Source organism: Manacus vitellinus, unplaced genomic scaffold (assembly GCF_001715985.3).
Source record: "Manacus vitellinus isolate BGI_N305 unplaced genomic scaffold, ASM171598v3 scaffold_1_pilon, whole genome shotgun sequence".
NCBI classification, from domain to species: Eukaryota; Metazoa; Chordata; class Aves; order Passeriformes; family Pipridae; genus Manacus; species Manacus vitellinus.
In genome coordinates, this window is record NW_021939396.1 from 19,645,970 (window position 1) to 19,663,505 (window position 17,536).

The 17,536-nt window shown below is 35.6% G+C and overlaps 1 protein-coding gene across 2 annotated transcripts in view; it reads left to right on the forward strand.

Moving 5' to 3' along the window:
* Positions 1–17,536, forward strand: part of UBR5 (ubiquitin protein ligase E3 component n-recognin 5) — an 85,439-nt gene that overhangs the window by 32,677 nt on the left and 35,226 nt on the right. Inside the window, exons 9-16 of one of the 2 annotated variants that reach the window (XM_029959421.1) lie at positions 888–1,099; positions 5,164–5,280; positions 5,360–5,470; positions 6,200–6,354; positions 8,313–8,430; positions 9,250–9,434; positions 10,215–10,324; positions 11,907–12,019. In XM_029959421.1, coding sequence (XP_029815281.1) covers positions 888–1,099; positions 5,164–5,280; positions 5,360–5,470; positions 6,200–6,354; positions 8,313–8,430; positions 9,250–9,434; positions 10,215–10,324; positions 11,907–12,019 — 1,121 coding nt within the window. The remainder of the gene's footprint in view (positions 1–887; positions 1,100–5,163; positions 5,281–5,359; positions 5,471–6,199; positions 6,355–8,312; positions 8,431–9,249; positions 9,435–10,214; positions 10,325–11,906; positions 12,020–17,536) is intronic. The other variant, XM_029959422.1, reaches the window with a different exon arrangement.

The following is a 17,536-nucleotide window of genomic DNA, read 5'->3' on the forward strand; positions in this document are numbered from 1 at the left end:
ATGTGCATGTGCGAATATTCAGCATCTGACGTAACTCCTTCTGAATTACTCCTTTTTTTTCCTTTCCTAAGGTTATTCTATATAAGACGTTACCACGAATTTTATAATCCTTATTTTCCATGCATAGTTGACTCTTGGAAAGTTAGTTTGATTCCTTGATTTAAAAAATTTTTCTGCATGAGCGAACTGCAGAGTACTGGCTTTAGACAGTTTGTAGGCCAATTGGAGGGGAAGCATTTTGGTAAGGAACATTTTCCTATGAGGATCTTTTTAAAAACTTGTCTGAATCTTGAAAAGTTTTCATTTGATCTACTCAAAGCAGATACACTTTAATTTATTAAATCCACTCCTATAGAATATTGCTTTAAACAAAAGTGGTTGGATTATCAAACATGTATATGAGAGCTTTTTTTAATGCTTGCTTTCTTTAACCTTTTCAAATTACTGTTCTCCTGGGAAAGTAGTTATGAAACTCTCTAATAAATACTCTGTTTTGGTTTGCATAAAGATATCTGACAATCTGTATAGACTTAAGGGGTTTTTTTGTAGTTGTTACTAAAGACATTGATAAAACAGTACTACGAAACTGCATATCGTACTAGAAAACTTTAAATGGCAATGTTAAGTGCATTTGGCCTCTTATGATGTAATTGAAAATGCTCTAGCAATTTTTTATAGTGCACAAAACTGTAAGACTTTTGCTTATTTCATGTTTAGTAATTCTAAAGTACGTATGCTTGAAAGATTTAATATATTGAATGTTGCATGTCAGGAGTATATTTTTAATCTGTGTGAGTAGATTTAACTGCTGTTAGTTGCATCCTGAAGGGTCTTTACTAGAGAGTGGCTTACTTTTATCCCACTGGTGTGACCCAATTGCATACCAGTTCTCCTTCTTCCCTTAGAGAGAGACTCTGAGCTGTTGCGTGAACGTGAGTCCGTTTTACGTTTGCGTGAACGAAGGTGGCTTGATGGAGCCTCATTTGATAATGAAAGAGGCTCTACAAGTAAGGAAGGGGAGCCAAACCTGGACAAGAAGAATACACCTGTTCAAAGTCCTGTTTCTTTAGGAGAAGACTTGCAGTGGTGGCCAGATAAGGTATGGATTTTTTTTAATCTTTTATTTGCATGCTCTGCAGTAGATCTGTTTGTTTTTTCCAAATAAGTACTGTGTGTTTCCTTTTTGACTGTCACATCTCAGTTTATGTGAGATAATGTAATAAAGCATATTCTTTATTGTGCACTTAGTTAAATTATACATAATTACACCCTTAGAAGCTACATTTCTGTTATTACTGTTTTAACTTTCTCCTCTGTGTTTTCAAGATGCTGTTGGTGATCATAAGGTTTGTGTTTTTTCTTTTTTCTTCTTATACTTACCTAGACACTCAAAGCATTTAATAGATAGGAAACTCATGGAACAATTTAAACTATCCTTCATCAAGGAAACCTTTTTGTGATGAGGATTATTATTCCTAGAGATACTTTCAGTTCGTGTGAATTGGGCTTTTAAATGACAACGGTGAAAGTTGACATTTATTTGCAGTTGTGTTTTGAGTTGATCAATAACTTGTGTTGGTTGCTCTGTCATAGTCTCCTTTGCTTTGATTAGCTGGTTTTCTTTGTAACCTTAATTTGATTTTCAAGGCAAGAAGTAATTCCCACGTGAGGTAAAAGTAACAGGAACACCAGCTCTATGTTGCTGATTGGGTGTCTGTAGTCATTGTCTTTGTGGATTACCTGGATGCTTAGGGAAATGACTTTTAGAAAAACCCACGCGAAAAGAACCCCAAAGCAACCAAACAAACTAAAAAGCTTCCTAAGAAAGGAAGTGATAATCTGTGTTAATAAGACTATATTTCTGTCTGTCTGCAATATCTGTGAGGTTGCTGTTTTGATCTGTAATGCTTCTTTTTCTTTGTCTGTTCATTTCAGAGTAAATCTAGATAGATAGATTGAAGAGGGAGGTGAATATAGAGACTTATTTCTGCTTAGAGCAGCATGTCTTTAGCTGCTATCATCTTCATTTGGGCATTTAAACTGAGACATGAAGAGACCTAAAAAGAACATTTGTCTAATAGTTGCTCTCTCTACCAGATGTTTTATGTCCAAAGTATTTTATTGTTTGTTAGGGTGGTTGTTGGTTTGTTTTTGTTTGGGTTTGTTTGTTTCATCCAGTAACACTGAACTTATTTGTCAGTGAAAATTTTGGTGTAACTTTAGTCCCCCTTGCTTAGAATGAGAGAATCTAGCTTGGGTAGAGAGATATTTCAGGGGTTTAACATCAAAGAATAAATGTAGTTTAGACTTGTAACATTCACTCACTCACAGAACTGCTTCTCAGATACCTCTTTGCACATGCACTCATATAAACCTTAGCTTCCAGATCAATGAAGATGTCTTATTGTGAAGGCCTTCCATCTTTATCCAAAAGTAGTTAAACCTTTCATCCTGTCTTTCAGCTGTACATTCGTAAGATGGTTCTGCATCTTTCTTGCTATAGCCCCACTATGAAGTTTTGGTGGTGGTGTTTTCCAACAGAAATTCTTCAAGGTGAAAATCCTGAGGGAGATGGTCTAGAGGAGAGGCCAGTTCAAACATTTCTTCCATTTTGAAAAATGGAAGGAGGTCTTGAAATGTTGAAGACTGTAAGCTAGGGGGCAAGTCAAAGCACATGAGAAATTGCTACAAAAGAACCAGGCTTGTTTGCAAATATTTTTCTTTATTTTTCATTATTTTGACCTTTTGTATTTGAGACAGAACTGTAGTAGTTTGTGATGAGGATGGTTAGCTTTTGTTTGTGGGAGGTGAAGTACCACCCTGAGAGGAATGGATAAAACTTTTGGAAAGCTGATAGTGTTCCCAAATGTATCAGTTTCACCCACAATCTGAGACTGGTGTATAAACATGTTGCACAGGTACTGAGTTTTCTCCCACCAGGCGGCAACTGCTCCAGAACCCAAGTCAATGACTACATTCTGCTGAGACCTCAAATCCTGTTGGATTGTTGTACTATTAGTCTACACTGCTGTGTAGCATTGTGTATCAGAGCCACTGTAGCATGACAAGTATAGCTGTTTTTTCCCTGCTAGACTGTAGTTAGGTGCAAGCCAAGCCTTTGGTTTGTTCGAGTAGCTATGTTCTGTTTACCTGTTGAGATATTAAGATTTTGTCAGCAATCTGCATCATCTTCAGGTATGTAATTTTGCTGGTCTGAAATCAGAATTTATAGTTAAACACACGAGTCTCGGGTTACAGAAGCAGAGCTGTCATTTTGTTTGGGTGTCTCTGGGCAGTTAGTCTATTGAATGGTCTCATGGAGGTAAATGTAGTATTGGTCCTGGAATATTTTGACCACAACTGCTAATATTTTGATGGAAGAGAGAGAAAAATTTTGAGTGACAGGTCTCTCTACTGTTCAGCTTCTGGTACAAAACTGTTTGTTTATAAAAAGTTTTAAAATATGTTAGCAAGATTAAAAGTGATAAAGATAATGAGAGTGTCTTGGAGCAAAAATTAATTGCTTTCCATACTTGACTCAGGCATTAGGCCAAATAACTTTGGAAGGTTCTTCTGTGCTGATGAAGTAGAGATGCATCTCATCAGATTAGAGTAGGTTCTGATGGCAGTTCTTTCTCAGAATATGCAATGTTTACACCATGGCATCTATTAATCATGACATGGATTAACATTTGTGTTACTTCTGTACTGTGTTGGTAGATGGCCTCTAGAGCAAAATAGTTCTCTAATGATTTAACTAATTCTGGAGTCTGTTATCAGGGTGTAAAAGAGAATTGCTTGTGATTGCTTTTGTCTTTTGCTGCTGCTACCTTTCTCTTTTTCCACAAATATTGGTAAAGAGCTGTACTGAATCCTCTGTTATTCAAGGACACTCACACCTTTTGAAATGTGCACTTCTGGGTATGGAAACAGTAGAAAAAGTGTCAATCCTGTTAAACTTCTGTGGTGGAAAGAAAAGTCTGTTAATTTAGTGGACAGATAAATGCGCTGGATGATGGGACTTTCTTCATGGCTGACAGAGTTCAGCTTCCTCTCAGATGGGGGAAGTACTTAAATGTGAGTTATATTGTAATCTGAGAGAGGCAGTTAAACCTGTTGATCTGGGAGATAAATATTCCTTTCTGTAGTGGTTATCATGTACCTGTCTTTCAGATTTGTAGCTATAGAACACAGCATTTAATTTTTTTTGTTTGTTTTGTTTTGTTTTGTTTTTTTGGTGAAACTGGATTCTCCCATAAGTGGAAGGAAACTTTTAGTTGTTACTGGTAAAGAACTCAGAAAGACAATGTTTGTCCTGTAACTGCACTTGCTGAGGAGCAGCAAAACATTACAAATGTTTCTCAGGAAGCAGAGTGAGATGTTTTGTGAAATCACTCGAATTCTCTGTAGTTTAAGACCCATTTCAATGCAAGGGGGAACGGGAATTTGGCAGAAGTGAGATTGTAACATTGTGTAGTTGCTGCAACGTTGATATAAAACCCAATCTAAGAGGGAGGAAAACAGGTCTTTTTCGGCATATCAGGTTATAATGATGCATTAATGTCACATGTAGCATACTAATTTTTTTTTTTTTTAAAACTTGATCTTCTTTGCAGTTACTTACCTTCAGAAGTGAAAGCTAAGCGCTGTTTAATTGATGAGACAGTGAGTTTGATAATTAATTTCCTGGGTAACTGGAAGATACCTTCCTGAGTATACTTAGCAATGGAATAATGGAATTATGTTGCTTTTTTGTTAATTTCAAAAAGCCAGAATTTTAAGCAGAAACTTTTTTTTTAATGCCACAAGTCAAAGAGATCTTCTCATCTTTAATTTTATGAGCAGTGTTTTATTCTTAAAATACTGTGGAAGCTTTTAGTAAACAGTCCAAGTTAATTGCCAGGTATATGCTATTGTTAAACTTCTGGGAAATAATATCTATTTCTTTCTTACCTCACTCCGTCAGAAAGAACAGTGCCTTTGTGTGTCTGAGGATATGCTGAGCTTCAGACAAGCTGGATATATCTTTATTTTCAGGTTCAACATTCATGGATGCTCTAAAAAAAAAATCAACAATTCCAAGTTTATTTTTTGGCATTTATATGTTTTTCTATATGTATTTATACTATTGCTGTCTTAGGCTTTGTATTTCTGTGTTTGTAGGATGGAACAAAGTTTATTTGTATTGGAGCTCTGTATTCTGAGCTTGTTGCTGTTAGCAGTAAAGGAGAACTCTATCAATGGAAGTGGAGTGAATCAGAACCATACAGAAATGCACAGGTACTGTACAGCTTTAAATGCTTACCTTCAGAATCATTTATATGCTTTGAATATCTAAAATATGTCTTTGTTTCCAAAGAATCCTTCGCTACATCATCCACGAGCCATGTTCTTGGGGTTAACCAACGAAAAGATAGTGCTCCTTTCTGCAAATAGTATTAGAGCAACTGTTGCCACGGAAAATAACAAGGTATGAGAAGTCTGCTGGTTGCTGAATTTGACAAAGCTGGTTTCTTTCAGTTAATTCCAGTATATTATAGAGAAGTTGATTTTTCAGCTTCATCTGTAGTAGAAAGTGTTTAATTCATGTATTCATTCATTTCTTTTCCTCCCCAACTGGTGTTTTCTAGAAATGCAAAAAGTTAAAAAAACCACCAAAACAAAAAAAACCCCAAACTGTCAGATTTACAGCTGAAACAATGAAAAGATACTTGGTTTACCTAATTATCTAAAACATTTGACTTTTTGCTGTTACAGTAGAAACTGACACTGTTTTGAGAATAGAGAAGTTTGTTCTGTATAGGTTTACTAGAAAAACTAAGGGCATTGAAGCTGTCAGTGATATTAAGTAAGTTATCTAAATATGCTTTTCTGCCCAGTTAAGAGTGAACTTGAAACTTACTTGCTAAAGACACCAACACATCCATATACTTTATGACAGCTTTCTCTTTTTTTTTTTTTTAACCTTTTTGTTAATGTTGAAGACTGGAAATAGAGGGGGAAAAAATCCTGAAAAACTTTTTTGGGGAAAGAAAAGATGGTAGGGGAAAAATTTCCCAAGGAAATAATTGGTTTTTGCTGTGTGATTTTTTTTTTTTTTTCCCTTTCAAAACCGGTAAAAAATTAAAGGTGCAATTGAGGTTCAACTTGTCTTTTTTTTCCTCCACCTTCTCTGTTCCTTTCTTCCCTTCTCCCTTAGGTTGCTACATGGGTAGATGAAACTTTAAGCTCTGTAGCTTCTAAGTTAGAACACACTGCACAGACATACTCGGAGCTTCAGGGAGAACGGATTGTTTCTTTACACTGTTGTGCTCTTTATACGTGTGCTCAGCTAGAGAACAACTTGTATTGGTGGTAAGTAAATACCGTGTTTGTGTACAACAGGGTAGATACCCTGGATGTCTTCATGTCTTTGGTTCTGAGAAGCATTGAGAAACTACTGAAGCATCATTGCTCTGAGTTCTGTAACTGCACTTGAGCTTAGGTTCCCTTTTTAAAGTATATTTATTCTCTTTTTTAATGCCTATAGCTTTTGGATCCAATTATAACATCTTTAACAGAATAAGGTCATTCTTTTAGGAGATGTGTGTAAATGCTTTAGCACTCAGATGTATCAAAACTAATGGGGGTCAGAGAATAACCTTCTCTATCTATGCCTTTCGGGCCTTTTCAGATTATAAATGTGGAACAAACTTACATATGAAGTCGATGTTCTTCTGTCTGGCTCTTAGAAAATCTCATCTGTTAGTTTGTAGTCCAAATCTTAAAGAAGAGAGAGATAACATCAGATACTCCCTCTGGAGTTTGTTGTTAAAATATAACACTTCTAAACAAAACATGAAATGCTGGTTAAAATATTTTAACAAGGAAGTTGATAATTAAGAAGCCTATGTTTAAAACAAACAAACAAAACCAAGCAAAAAAAAAAACACCCTCAAAAATAATACTCCCTAAAGGCTCTGAAATGAATTTCTAATTTGAGTGAATTCATTGAATAATACTAATGGATTGTTGGCATGCATTATTTTTCAGTGTGTCAGGAGTCATTGCATTCTATATCATGCCCAAAGTTCAAGTACCTTTGAGGCATGGATGAGTTACATACTTGATGATGAGCTGGAAATCAGAACATTGAAAATTAATTCTATGAAACAGCTTTCTCATTAAATTCTATCAACTCTTTAGAAAATATTTAAGTAGAATTATAACTAGACTTGTAAACTTAAAACACAGATGTATTTTATTTTAACTTCTAGTCCTAGATCTCAAAATTAGACCTCTCTGGTTCTTGGCCCTTTCATTATGTCACAGCTGACATACCACACTTAATTACTCTTAATATAGAACCTACTAAGCCGTAACGTTGGAGATACCTGGCTATTACAACGTGTCATCTTTACTGCTTTTAGAATAATCAGTGCAATATATAAAAAGACTTGTTAGTATTTATATGTAGTCTTTGGAAGCAATTTATTAACTAACATGTCCTTTCTGGAAGGGGTTAGATATGGGCTGTGGTAATTTTATGTTACCAGATGGATGTAGACAGAAGCTTCTGTTCCTACTGATACCCTTAGTTACAGTGGTCTGTAGTACACCAGGCAGGATTTCAACTTCCAGTGTTGCATGGGACTAATGCTTTTCATGTTTCACTTAACCTGAGGGAGCTTTTCAAATCAAAGCATCTGACTCTATAACCTACTTATTAAAACATGAAGTATCAAAATAATAAGCATGCCTAACTGTGTATGTAGGCATTACTTCCAGTTAAACCGAGTGGATCCAATTACAGAAGAAGTGTCCTTTTTTCCCCCTCTTGCAGCAGAAGTCTGTCGTAAGAGTCTTAGACTCCTTCAGCTGCATCCCCAGAGAGAAAGTGAGGTTTTTGGAATTTAGAAACAAAAAAGCTTATCTTGTTCCCCAGTGACTGCAAATTCTGAGAATTATCACTAGTTGTGGGAAAGATATCCTGAAGTTTGGAGAGACAACCCACGACTTGGAGGCTGTGACTGGAGCTTACCACTTTGGGACAGAGGTCTTGCAGCACTTCAGATGGGAAGGAAAGCCATTTGAAATAACTGGTGTGCTCTGCCTCTTCTCCTCCTAATAAATTGGCCAGTTGAGATGAATTTGGAAGGTGGGGGTCAATATAGAAAAAGATGACATTTCTACAGTGCTTTGAGATTTTGGAAAAGGTGGCACAGACACTTGCATGTTTTATCGTGATTAAGCAGCAGGAATAAACTGTTTGAAGTTCTGAACAAAGCTTTTCTTTCATAGCCTTTCTTTAAATAATATGCATTTTTCCACAGGGGTGTAGTTCCTTTCAGCCAAAGGAAGAAAATGCTAGAAAAGGCCAGAGCAAAAAATAAGAAGCCCAAGTCCAGTGCTGGTATCTCCTCTATGCCAAACATAACTGTTGGAACCCAGGCAAGTGCAGCTCTCAGCAGTGGCATTTTTAATCTGCTGTATGATGAATTTACAACCTACTCTTAAAAAAAACCCCACAACAAAATGAATTAGGTTCTGTTCTTCTTATGCAAAAAAGTGGTATCAATAACATGGAATTAACATAGTATGTTTTAATTATATGGCTGTAAATGGATGTGTCTTGTTAGTGATTTTATTGTTTTACAAGTCTGATTATTGCTGCACACATGGAAGAACAAGCTGTACTCATCCAAAGTACTTCTGTTTTAACTTACCTACTGGTTCTGCATTTTGAGTGAAAGTAACTGTAGAAATACAATTCTTGATAGAACACATAGCGTTGTAAATGATTTAGCATTTAAGTACCTGCAGTATTAATGTCTTGGTTGGGTTTATTTATGCAGTAGGATAGACCTTAGTTTGAAGCCTTTACCAGAAAGGCTAATAGCTGATATGGAGGTGTAGAACTCTTCTTTGATTAGTACTAGATCTAATATAAGACAAAGCAGCTCCTTCCCAGGGAGCACATTTCTTTTGATTCCGAATCCATTCTAATGGACATTGGGATGAGTCTCTGTTGCCGGATTAATTTTCCTTTTGTGGTTGAACAACTCAATATATATTAAACAGTTTCACTGCTTCCAACTGTGAATTGCATGACAGCCTCTTTTTCCGTACATCTTGCTGACCTTCCTCTTCACTTAATTCCATAAATTTTCTGTTTTGACTACTACATATTCCACCAAGAAAAAATGCATGTACATACGATTTCCCTCAGTATAATCCATTGTTCTCATAGATAAATGCTTCTGTCTGTAGGTGTGTTTAAGAAATAACCCTCTCTATCATGCTGGAGCAGTTGCTTTTTCAATCAGTGCTGGAATTCCTAAAGTGGGTGTGTTAATGGAATCTGTTTGGAACATGAATGACAGCTGTCGCTTTCAGCTTCGGTCCCCCGAGAGCTTGAAAAACATGGAGAAAGCCAGCAAAACTACTGAGGCAAAGTAAGTGTGGAGAACACACACATGCACACACACAGAACATTTATTTGATGTTCTCATGAATTGGTGAGTGATTAAAAATTGAAAAGAAGGAAGGTCAGGTTTTTATAATTTTGAAATTTTTGCCTTCTTTATAAGAGACTGTGTTCCTTGTAAACTGTGCTAAATGTGCAGAAATGCTCACTGCAGGGAAGGTGTCTCAGTTGTGTGAAACCACTATGGACATGTGAAATACAGAAGGAATATCAAATGGAGACTTGCCTACAGTATTTCATAAAGTTTTCAAGACTTTATATTTTAGTAGCTGAAACTGGAACCAACTGTTTTCCAGCCCTTCATGAGATTAGCAAATCTGTTTCAGCCCCTCCATAGTTTGGGGAAAAAAAAAAGGTTGACAATCGCTATTTAAATGTTTCTTAAAACACATTTAAACAATTTCAAGTAAAGCTTGTAAACATTTAGCAGTTCTGGAGTTTCAGATTGCTGTATAAAGCTAATAATTCTTCCTGTCTTCAAATGAAACTCATCGTGTTTATTTTATGTAATATTTTATCTATGCTCAGTTAATACTAAAAAGTTAATCTCTGATTAAGCAGCATTGCACTGTTCCCAACATCAAGATTTATAGCCTTGTCAGTTAGGATGATTGTTTGCAAGTGTGGAGTTGTTTCATTAAGGTATTATTAAAGGAGTGTGGCTGGGACACACTGACACTTTGTCTATTGTCAAGAAAAAGTTTTCAGTTTTTTCTTTCTTTATTCTAAGTACTACCTTTTATTCTAGACCTGAAAGCAAACAGGAACCAGTGAAAACTGAGATGGGTCCTCCACCATCCCCGGCTTCCACTTGTAGTGATGCATCTTCAATAGCAAGCAGTGCATCAATGCCATATAGTAAGTGATGTGTAGCTCAGAGTAACATGAAATATTTGTGTAGATAGGAAGTTTCCATAAAAGGCAGTTCTACAATGATTCTGTGCTAATTTCAGAATCCTTCGGTCTTTCAGTCTACAATATAGAGTAAGGCTTTTGTAATAGATTTTGGATAATCAGTGAATTGTCAGTGTTAAATTTGAATATATTAGTATAAACAGTGACTACTTGATGTCAGGTGTATCTGTGCAAGCATAATGGTTCTCAGAATCAAAAGTATTTTTCAGCAGGTGAGAGGAAGTCTTAAGATAAAGCTGTTTATGTTTAATTGCAATGTGATAATGAGTTTCTTTACAACCCAGAATTTGAACTTGTTTTGGAAAACTCCTTTTAAGATTAAGCTGTTGTTGCACAGCTTGCCTTGCAGTTGAATTTCAATGCATAAAGCAGCAGTTTGTCATCTCTTACAAAAAATGTCTAAAATTAGGCATTCTTTACTAACATATAAAAGCAGAGAAGTTTTGTGGTACAAGTTGTGTTTAAAAACCTGAAAGGCTACCTCAGAATTCATGTAACTGGACTCCTTAAGTATTTTTTTTCTCTCCATTTAAACACATAAATTTATAAAGTGTTAATTACAGTGCCATCATTTGAAGAAATCTTCTCTCTACCTCTTTTCCTTCTGATTGTTCACATACTGCAATTTTAAGACATGTTCAGTTCAAGACTTAAATGACCTCGTGCAGTGACTGAGAATCTTCAGATCTTCAGATCTTCAGAACTAATTAATTTTACTATTAGTCTTTTACTGCTGATCTTTTTTGCAGTTCATTCAACTGTAATTTTCACTGGCTACAACTTTGCTTGGGATTTTGAACTAGTGTTTGAAGTTAACTGTGCAATTAACTTGGAAGTTCTCTGCTTCTTATTTCAAATGTGTTTATAGTATTAGTTACACTATATTCAATGCAGAAGATTAAAGGTTCTTGTCAATGTTAATTTAACCATGTTATGTATTTAATTTTGATTCTGAGTATACTACAGTTACAGTTCAGATAATGTCTTTGCAGTGAATCTAACTGTATTGCAATTGCTATTTGCCCAAATGGCTATTTTCTGCTTCATTTGCTATTCTTCTAGAAGTTTACAAAATAATACATATGTGGTAGACAAGCAGACTTTTTGTAAGGTTGATATAAAGCACTGCAGCAGGGCTGAATGAAAGGTCTTACAGTGTCAGACGTTTTACTTACAGTATCTGAGCCCTTTGAAAACAGGGCTTGTTTCTTGTATTTTAATTTTATTGTATTCTTATTATTGCATTACTTAAAATTTAAAAATTAAAAAAAATTATTTTACTCTAATTACTTTGCTTAAATGTGCTTAACAATTGCTTTGTTTATCATATAGACTTTATTAGTTCTAAGTGCATAGAAAAACATGATACACTGTTAGGTATCTCTTAATCTCTTAATCTCTTGTTGATTTCTAGATTTGATAATATTTTGCGGGGAAAAGTTTGGTATTTTACTGAACTTTACATTTTGATACTTTGATTAAATATCTAAAGTCTTTCTTTTTGGTAATAACTTTTTTGTCTCAGAGCGACGACGATCTACTCCTGCCCCAAAAGAGGAGGAGAAAGTGAATGAAGAACAGTGGTCTCTGAGGGAAGTTGTGTTTGTGGAAGATGTTAAGAATGTTCCCGTTGGCAAGGTTTGTCTAAAATGCACTGTCCCACTGTATTTGGGGAGGAGAAAAAAAGTTTTTTTCTTTTAGATAAGCTAACTGTTAAAAGAATCATACTTTTTGGGATGCTTAAGAGTATTTCTCATGAGTATGACTTTTGTTGCATTTTAATTTGTCCATAAAGCAATGATAATAGTAGAATGAACGTGTTGTGAACAAAACATGCTGGATCTTAAACAGTAACATTCTGGTACCTTAAGTTGAACCACAACATTAAGAAAAGCAGATGTGGTTTTATCCGAAATATTATTTCTGGTGTATTGAGCAATAGCTCCCATGTGTCCAGTGAGACTGCAAAGAGTTTCACCTGTTGTGACTGACTTTTGCACACACATGGTGGAATGTTTGGGTGAATCTCATGTTCTGGTGACCAAAGAACAGAAATATTTTGATTAGAAATTACATGCTTCCTTAATATGACTATAAAGTTATTTGATTTATTACTGCAGAAAATCTGTTTAGTCCTTGTAATTTTTTTCATTTTCTCTCTAATAAACCTTTGCTGTGACTCAGAGTCCTATAGAGGAAAATACTTAATTTCTCCTTTTGCACTGTTGTGCCTTGTTAGGAGATTAGGGCCTCTAGACAACAAGAAAGCCAATAAAGGTTTTCCACAAGAGGAAATGATTGGGCTGCTTTCTATTTGATTAACAAAAAATGAAAAAAAAAGTTACCAGAAGAGAAATAACTGTCCAACAGAAGGCAGTTGGGTTTAGTAAGAGTTATTTTTACTTGCATCTCTAATAGGTTTACTTGTGCAGCAGAGTAAGAAAGATTTGCCTTGAGCAGTATCTTGGAAAGGAGGAGGCCTGCAATGAATTTTCATTATCATGTTTAGATCATTTCTGCAGAAGGGAGCATGGAGCAACTTAATCCATTGAAACTTCAAAAAACATTAAGTTTTGAGAGCTAGTTGAAGTCACTGAAACCATTGTTTCCTCTGATACCAGCTTTGGGGAAGTTCCTCTTGTCCTTATCTGTCCTTCCTGTTTTAGACCCCAGGATTTTCAGGGCAGAGACTGTTCTCCTATTTCTGTGTACAGTTGCAAAGGTATCTGTGCTTTGCATCAAGAACTACTATCATAAATATAGATGACCGTGAATTTTTATGTTAATATTTTCATTAAATTGCTAAAACGAGTAAGTGGTCTGTCTTCTGTTACTATTGCTGAATCTATTGGCAAAGATGCTTTTTTTAGTTCATAAAGCATGCTGTCCTTTTCCAGTGATGTATAGTGTCATTCATGTTTTTCCTTTTACAGTTTTGTAACACTTTAGTGTTTAGATCAAATCCAGCAGATAAAATCATAACAAATTTTGCCTGGTGGTGTCCAGGTTAAAGAAAGAAATACAGTTTATGACAAGGGTATAAAAGAATTTTCATTTAGTCTTCAGGAGGTGGAATTTAGAGATAGGAAAAAGTTTCAAATTTACTGATGCTCATTCTGTGTTCCTGAAATAGTTTTGTTTTTACAAAATTTAGATCCCTGTGCTTTCAGATACACACAGCAACTTCATGATGTCTCTAAAAACTGATTGATTGAAATCCTTCCAAGCCCCCTGCTGTGTTCTGTTTGTACAATGGTGGGCACGTAGATGGTGTCAACTTCTAATACGCCTTTTTCTCTCTGGGCACTTATTGATTATGTAACAGCTCTCCCCTGAGTGCTTGTGATCATCTTGATGCCAGTAGATCTTACAACCAGCATTTTACACACACTTTGTAAGTGTGTATTACATATGATGCCAAAGCAGCAAATGACCAGAGAGAACAAAAGTTCTTACATTGGGGTAGTCTTGAAAGAAATTAGGAAAGCATGTCTGCTAGATGTACTCTTGTGTTTAGTCATCTTGCTCCTTGGAATTTATTACCTTCCGATCTTGTTTCAGTTTAATCCTTTATGGCTTGGAACAAAACTAAGCCTTTATTCATCCAAGTCTGTCATTAGATGGAGAAGGTAGTCATTACAAGATTGTCCACCTAATGGAAGACTGATGGAATGAAAAAACCTGGCACTTGTCTCTTGTCTGTGTTAGTGAGAGGTCTGATGGAGTCTTTCAGTGTCATTAAGAAAAGATATGGACTAAAATAAGCCTTTTTACAGCTCACTGGTATCAGAGGAATAGAAGCTTTTTTTGTCAATCCCATGCACTTTGGGATATTCTGCTTAACCACATTAGCTTCTGGATCTCTTTTCTGAAATGGCTTAGATGGTGTCTGGAACCCCTGTTAGAACAGAGGGGTAGGGAACCTGAGTTGGAGCTGCCTTTTTCTTTGGCAGCTGTGGTTCATTTTGGTCTGAGGCTTTCCACTGGCAGTGACCAAGGTCTCCCCAAACTGCTTCTGGTCATCAAAGTTGTCCTCAAGCAGGTGAGACTCCTGTGTGTTACCAGTTTTGCAGTTCCTATGCCCAGAAAGCTTATCAGCTCCTAGGTATTTTGTGAAACATTAATTTGGATTGAGTAGTTTGTTCTTTAACCTATACTTTCTATTGCATTATTTCAGTCAGTCACTTGAATTTTTTTTTTTTTTTAATTTCTGTCTGAGATTGAAGCCTTGCAATGAGAATGATAAATTGAAAGAGGTCAGGCTGGTTATTGTCCCAGAAAAGTTACCCAGTCCCTATTAGGAGTCTGATTTTAATCCTTCAAAGTTGAATGTTTTACAAATTGTCTCAGTATTTCTTAGAAAGTGCTCATTGTACTTTGCAAGTAGAGGTAGAAGCCTTTTCTGTGATGTTAAAATTTCTTCCATTCCAAGGAGGAGATTGGATAAGAAATAAAAAGTGTATTTTTCCTGGTCTTCTGCTGCTGTGTCTTGAGAGGGAATGTGGTGGTTCTGGAGAGGGAAAGATTCTACGATTACCTGTGGCATTGTGGTGTCAAGGAGTGTGGCAGTAGGTTGATGGTAAGGGTAAAGGAGATAACAACTATGTTCATCTTTCAGTTTGTCAGATCATTTTTCTTCTTCCATTAAAAAGAAAGATTGGATCTTATTATCCTGTAGTTGAAAATGCACTAAAAAGGTATTCTGCTTTTAGAAAAAAATCTTTAAACTTCCATGTTGTTGCTTGCTTTTTTCATTCATTTGATTCCGTTCTTTTAATTAAGGCCTAATAAGGCAAACATTGTATATGTAGTTCTGTAAAATGCTTGTTTCTAATTGGTGAAACTTCTGCATCAGCAGTATCAACAGTGTAAGTACCTTAGTTCTGGAAGCTAAAGCATCTAAATCCTTTAAGCTTTTGCATTTTATTTTTGTTAACGAGTTTTTCAATTATCTCAGACTTACATAATTTCAATTAAAGAGGAATGTTTGTTGCATATTTACTTTGTTTGCTGCCAGCTCATTATACCACATTTCTGCTTTGGAGCTTTCTGTGTACAGTTGCTGTCAAGTGCTTCTCTCAAGCTCCTTGCTCGCTACATCAATGGATAGTTTTATTTTCTTCCTGTGTACCAGCCAACAGTGGTAACCTAGTAGTAGTAACTTCAACTAAAGAACTGATTTGAGTTACCCTTTGAAGAATCTTCAAATGCTGTGAATATCTTCTCAGCCAAATCATTTTTTAAAGATACATGATTTTCTTCTTGAATGAGAAAGAAAAAAAATATTTGCCATGTGGACTCTGAAAGAGTCACCACAGAGTTCCAGCACTTTAAAAGCTGCCAGCATTTCATTGAATACATCAAAAGTGATGTGAGAATTGATGTAGTTGATAACACTAAGAGCAGCCAGAAAGCATGTTGGAAAAAACTTTCAGTTATGGAGATAGGATATGTTAAATATTTGGGAATTGTGCCTTTTCTTAAGGTGTGTTTCTTTCAGAAAGCAGCCCAAATGTACAAAGCTGTTGTAGGAACATTTAGTCATTAAAAAAAAAAAAAAATTCTACATGTTGTCTAGAAGCTGTGGTTGCACCATTGGCATGCAATTTCAGGCTTGTACATTAGTCTGATTATCTTAAAAACAGCCAGATTTTCATTGAATAAATTTTCTGACTAAATCACAGCTTTTGTTTAGTGTTCCAATCTCAATAGAAATCTGTCTTTTTATAGTCCAGATGACAGTTAATGCTTGTGAATGTGTTGACTGGTCTGAATTTTGAAATTTTTGAGTAGTATTCTTACAACCATTAGTGATGCTCTACTACTAGAACTAGTAATTCTGCTTCTAGAGAGAAGTTTCAGCATGTGAGGAGCAAGAGCTGTGCCTATCCACAGTAATTTTTGTAACAAAAAATCTACTAATGCTTTAATGTTTGTCAATATATCATTTTCTCTAGTGCACTTGAGAGGGTACACTTAGATAAAGAAATTGGGAGAAAACATGGAAATGCCTGAATTTTTATTACAGTATATTGAAAATTTGAGAGATGTTTTCTTTTGTTGGGGCCTTTTTAGATAAAGTTGATTACATTTAGGTCTTTAATATTGCTTGGTAAGCACTTTCTCTGTAGACATTACTGAAATTGGGGCCTAATCAAGATTGATGGTTGCTTATATCTAGTTTTGATCAAGACAGAGAGCACACAAAGTTCTTATTTCTATTCAAAATTAAAACACTGTAAATCCTTCCCTCATTCCCTTCTTTCTTAGCTTTGTTTTCCTTTTTAGAAAATTACGGTCTCACCTGGAAACTCGAAGGGCCTTGCTGTTTGTTGATAGCATAAGAAGTTTCTATATCAAGGAAGCCTGTTTTGACAGTTCTGATTAGATATACATGGTAGCAACTCTTTGGAGAGGCTTACAGTCTTAGAAATGACTGTGTGAATGTGGGGTTGAATAACTTCCATTTCCTTGGGGGCCAGAGAAAGACACAGATGCATGAAGAATGTCTGGATAGACTTGTCTGTATCCTTCAGTTTTAAGGACTGAGCAGAGAACTTTATCATTGAGTGTACAGAACAGGTAATAGACCATAAACCAACAGTTCTTTTTTCCACTATACACATTCCTCTTGAGGAAGGAGCACTAAGACTCTGTGACAGAGGCTTTAAAAAGTCTCAGGGGGCCAACAAGAATCCAACCAAAACCAAGGTATTTCCTTTGTCTTGTAGTATAAGAGCTAAGATGCTCAGTGTAGATTTTTTTTTTTGGTAAACTGATGTTTGGACTTCATTGCCACAAGGATGGTGTTTATTTCCAAATGTGATTGGACAAATTACTAAGAGAAGGATCTATCCAGGCTATTAAACATGAAGTTGTCCTGCTGTTTTCAGAAGGCAGAAGCTGGGAGTATCAATAGGAGCTTTTCTAGTCAGTTGATGTTGGTTCCTGTTGGATGTAGGATGTTGAAATGGAGGGACCTTTGATCTGATTCAGGGTGCTTATGTAGTCAATAAGAAATCCAAGTTTTTAATATTTCAGTAATTTTAGCAAAATGACAAGGCTACTGACCAAGAGCTGTAGAATTTAACAATGGTAATTTAAATGGTAAATGTTTTTTTTTTTCCTGACAAAGGTCTAGTTTATTTTAAAGCA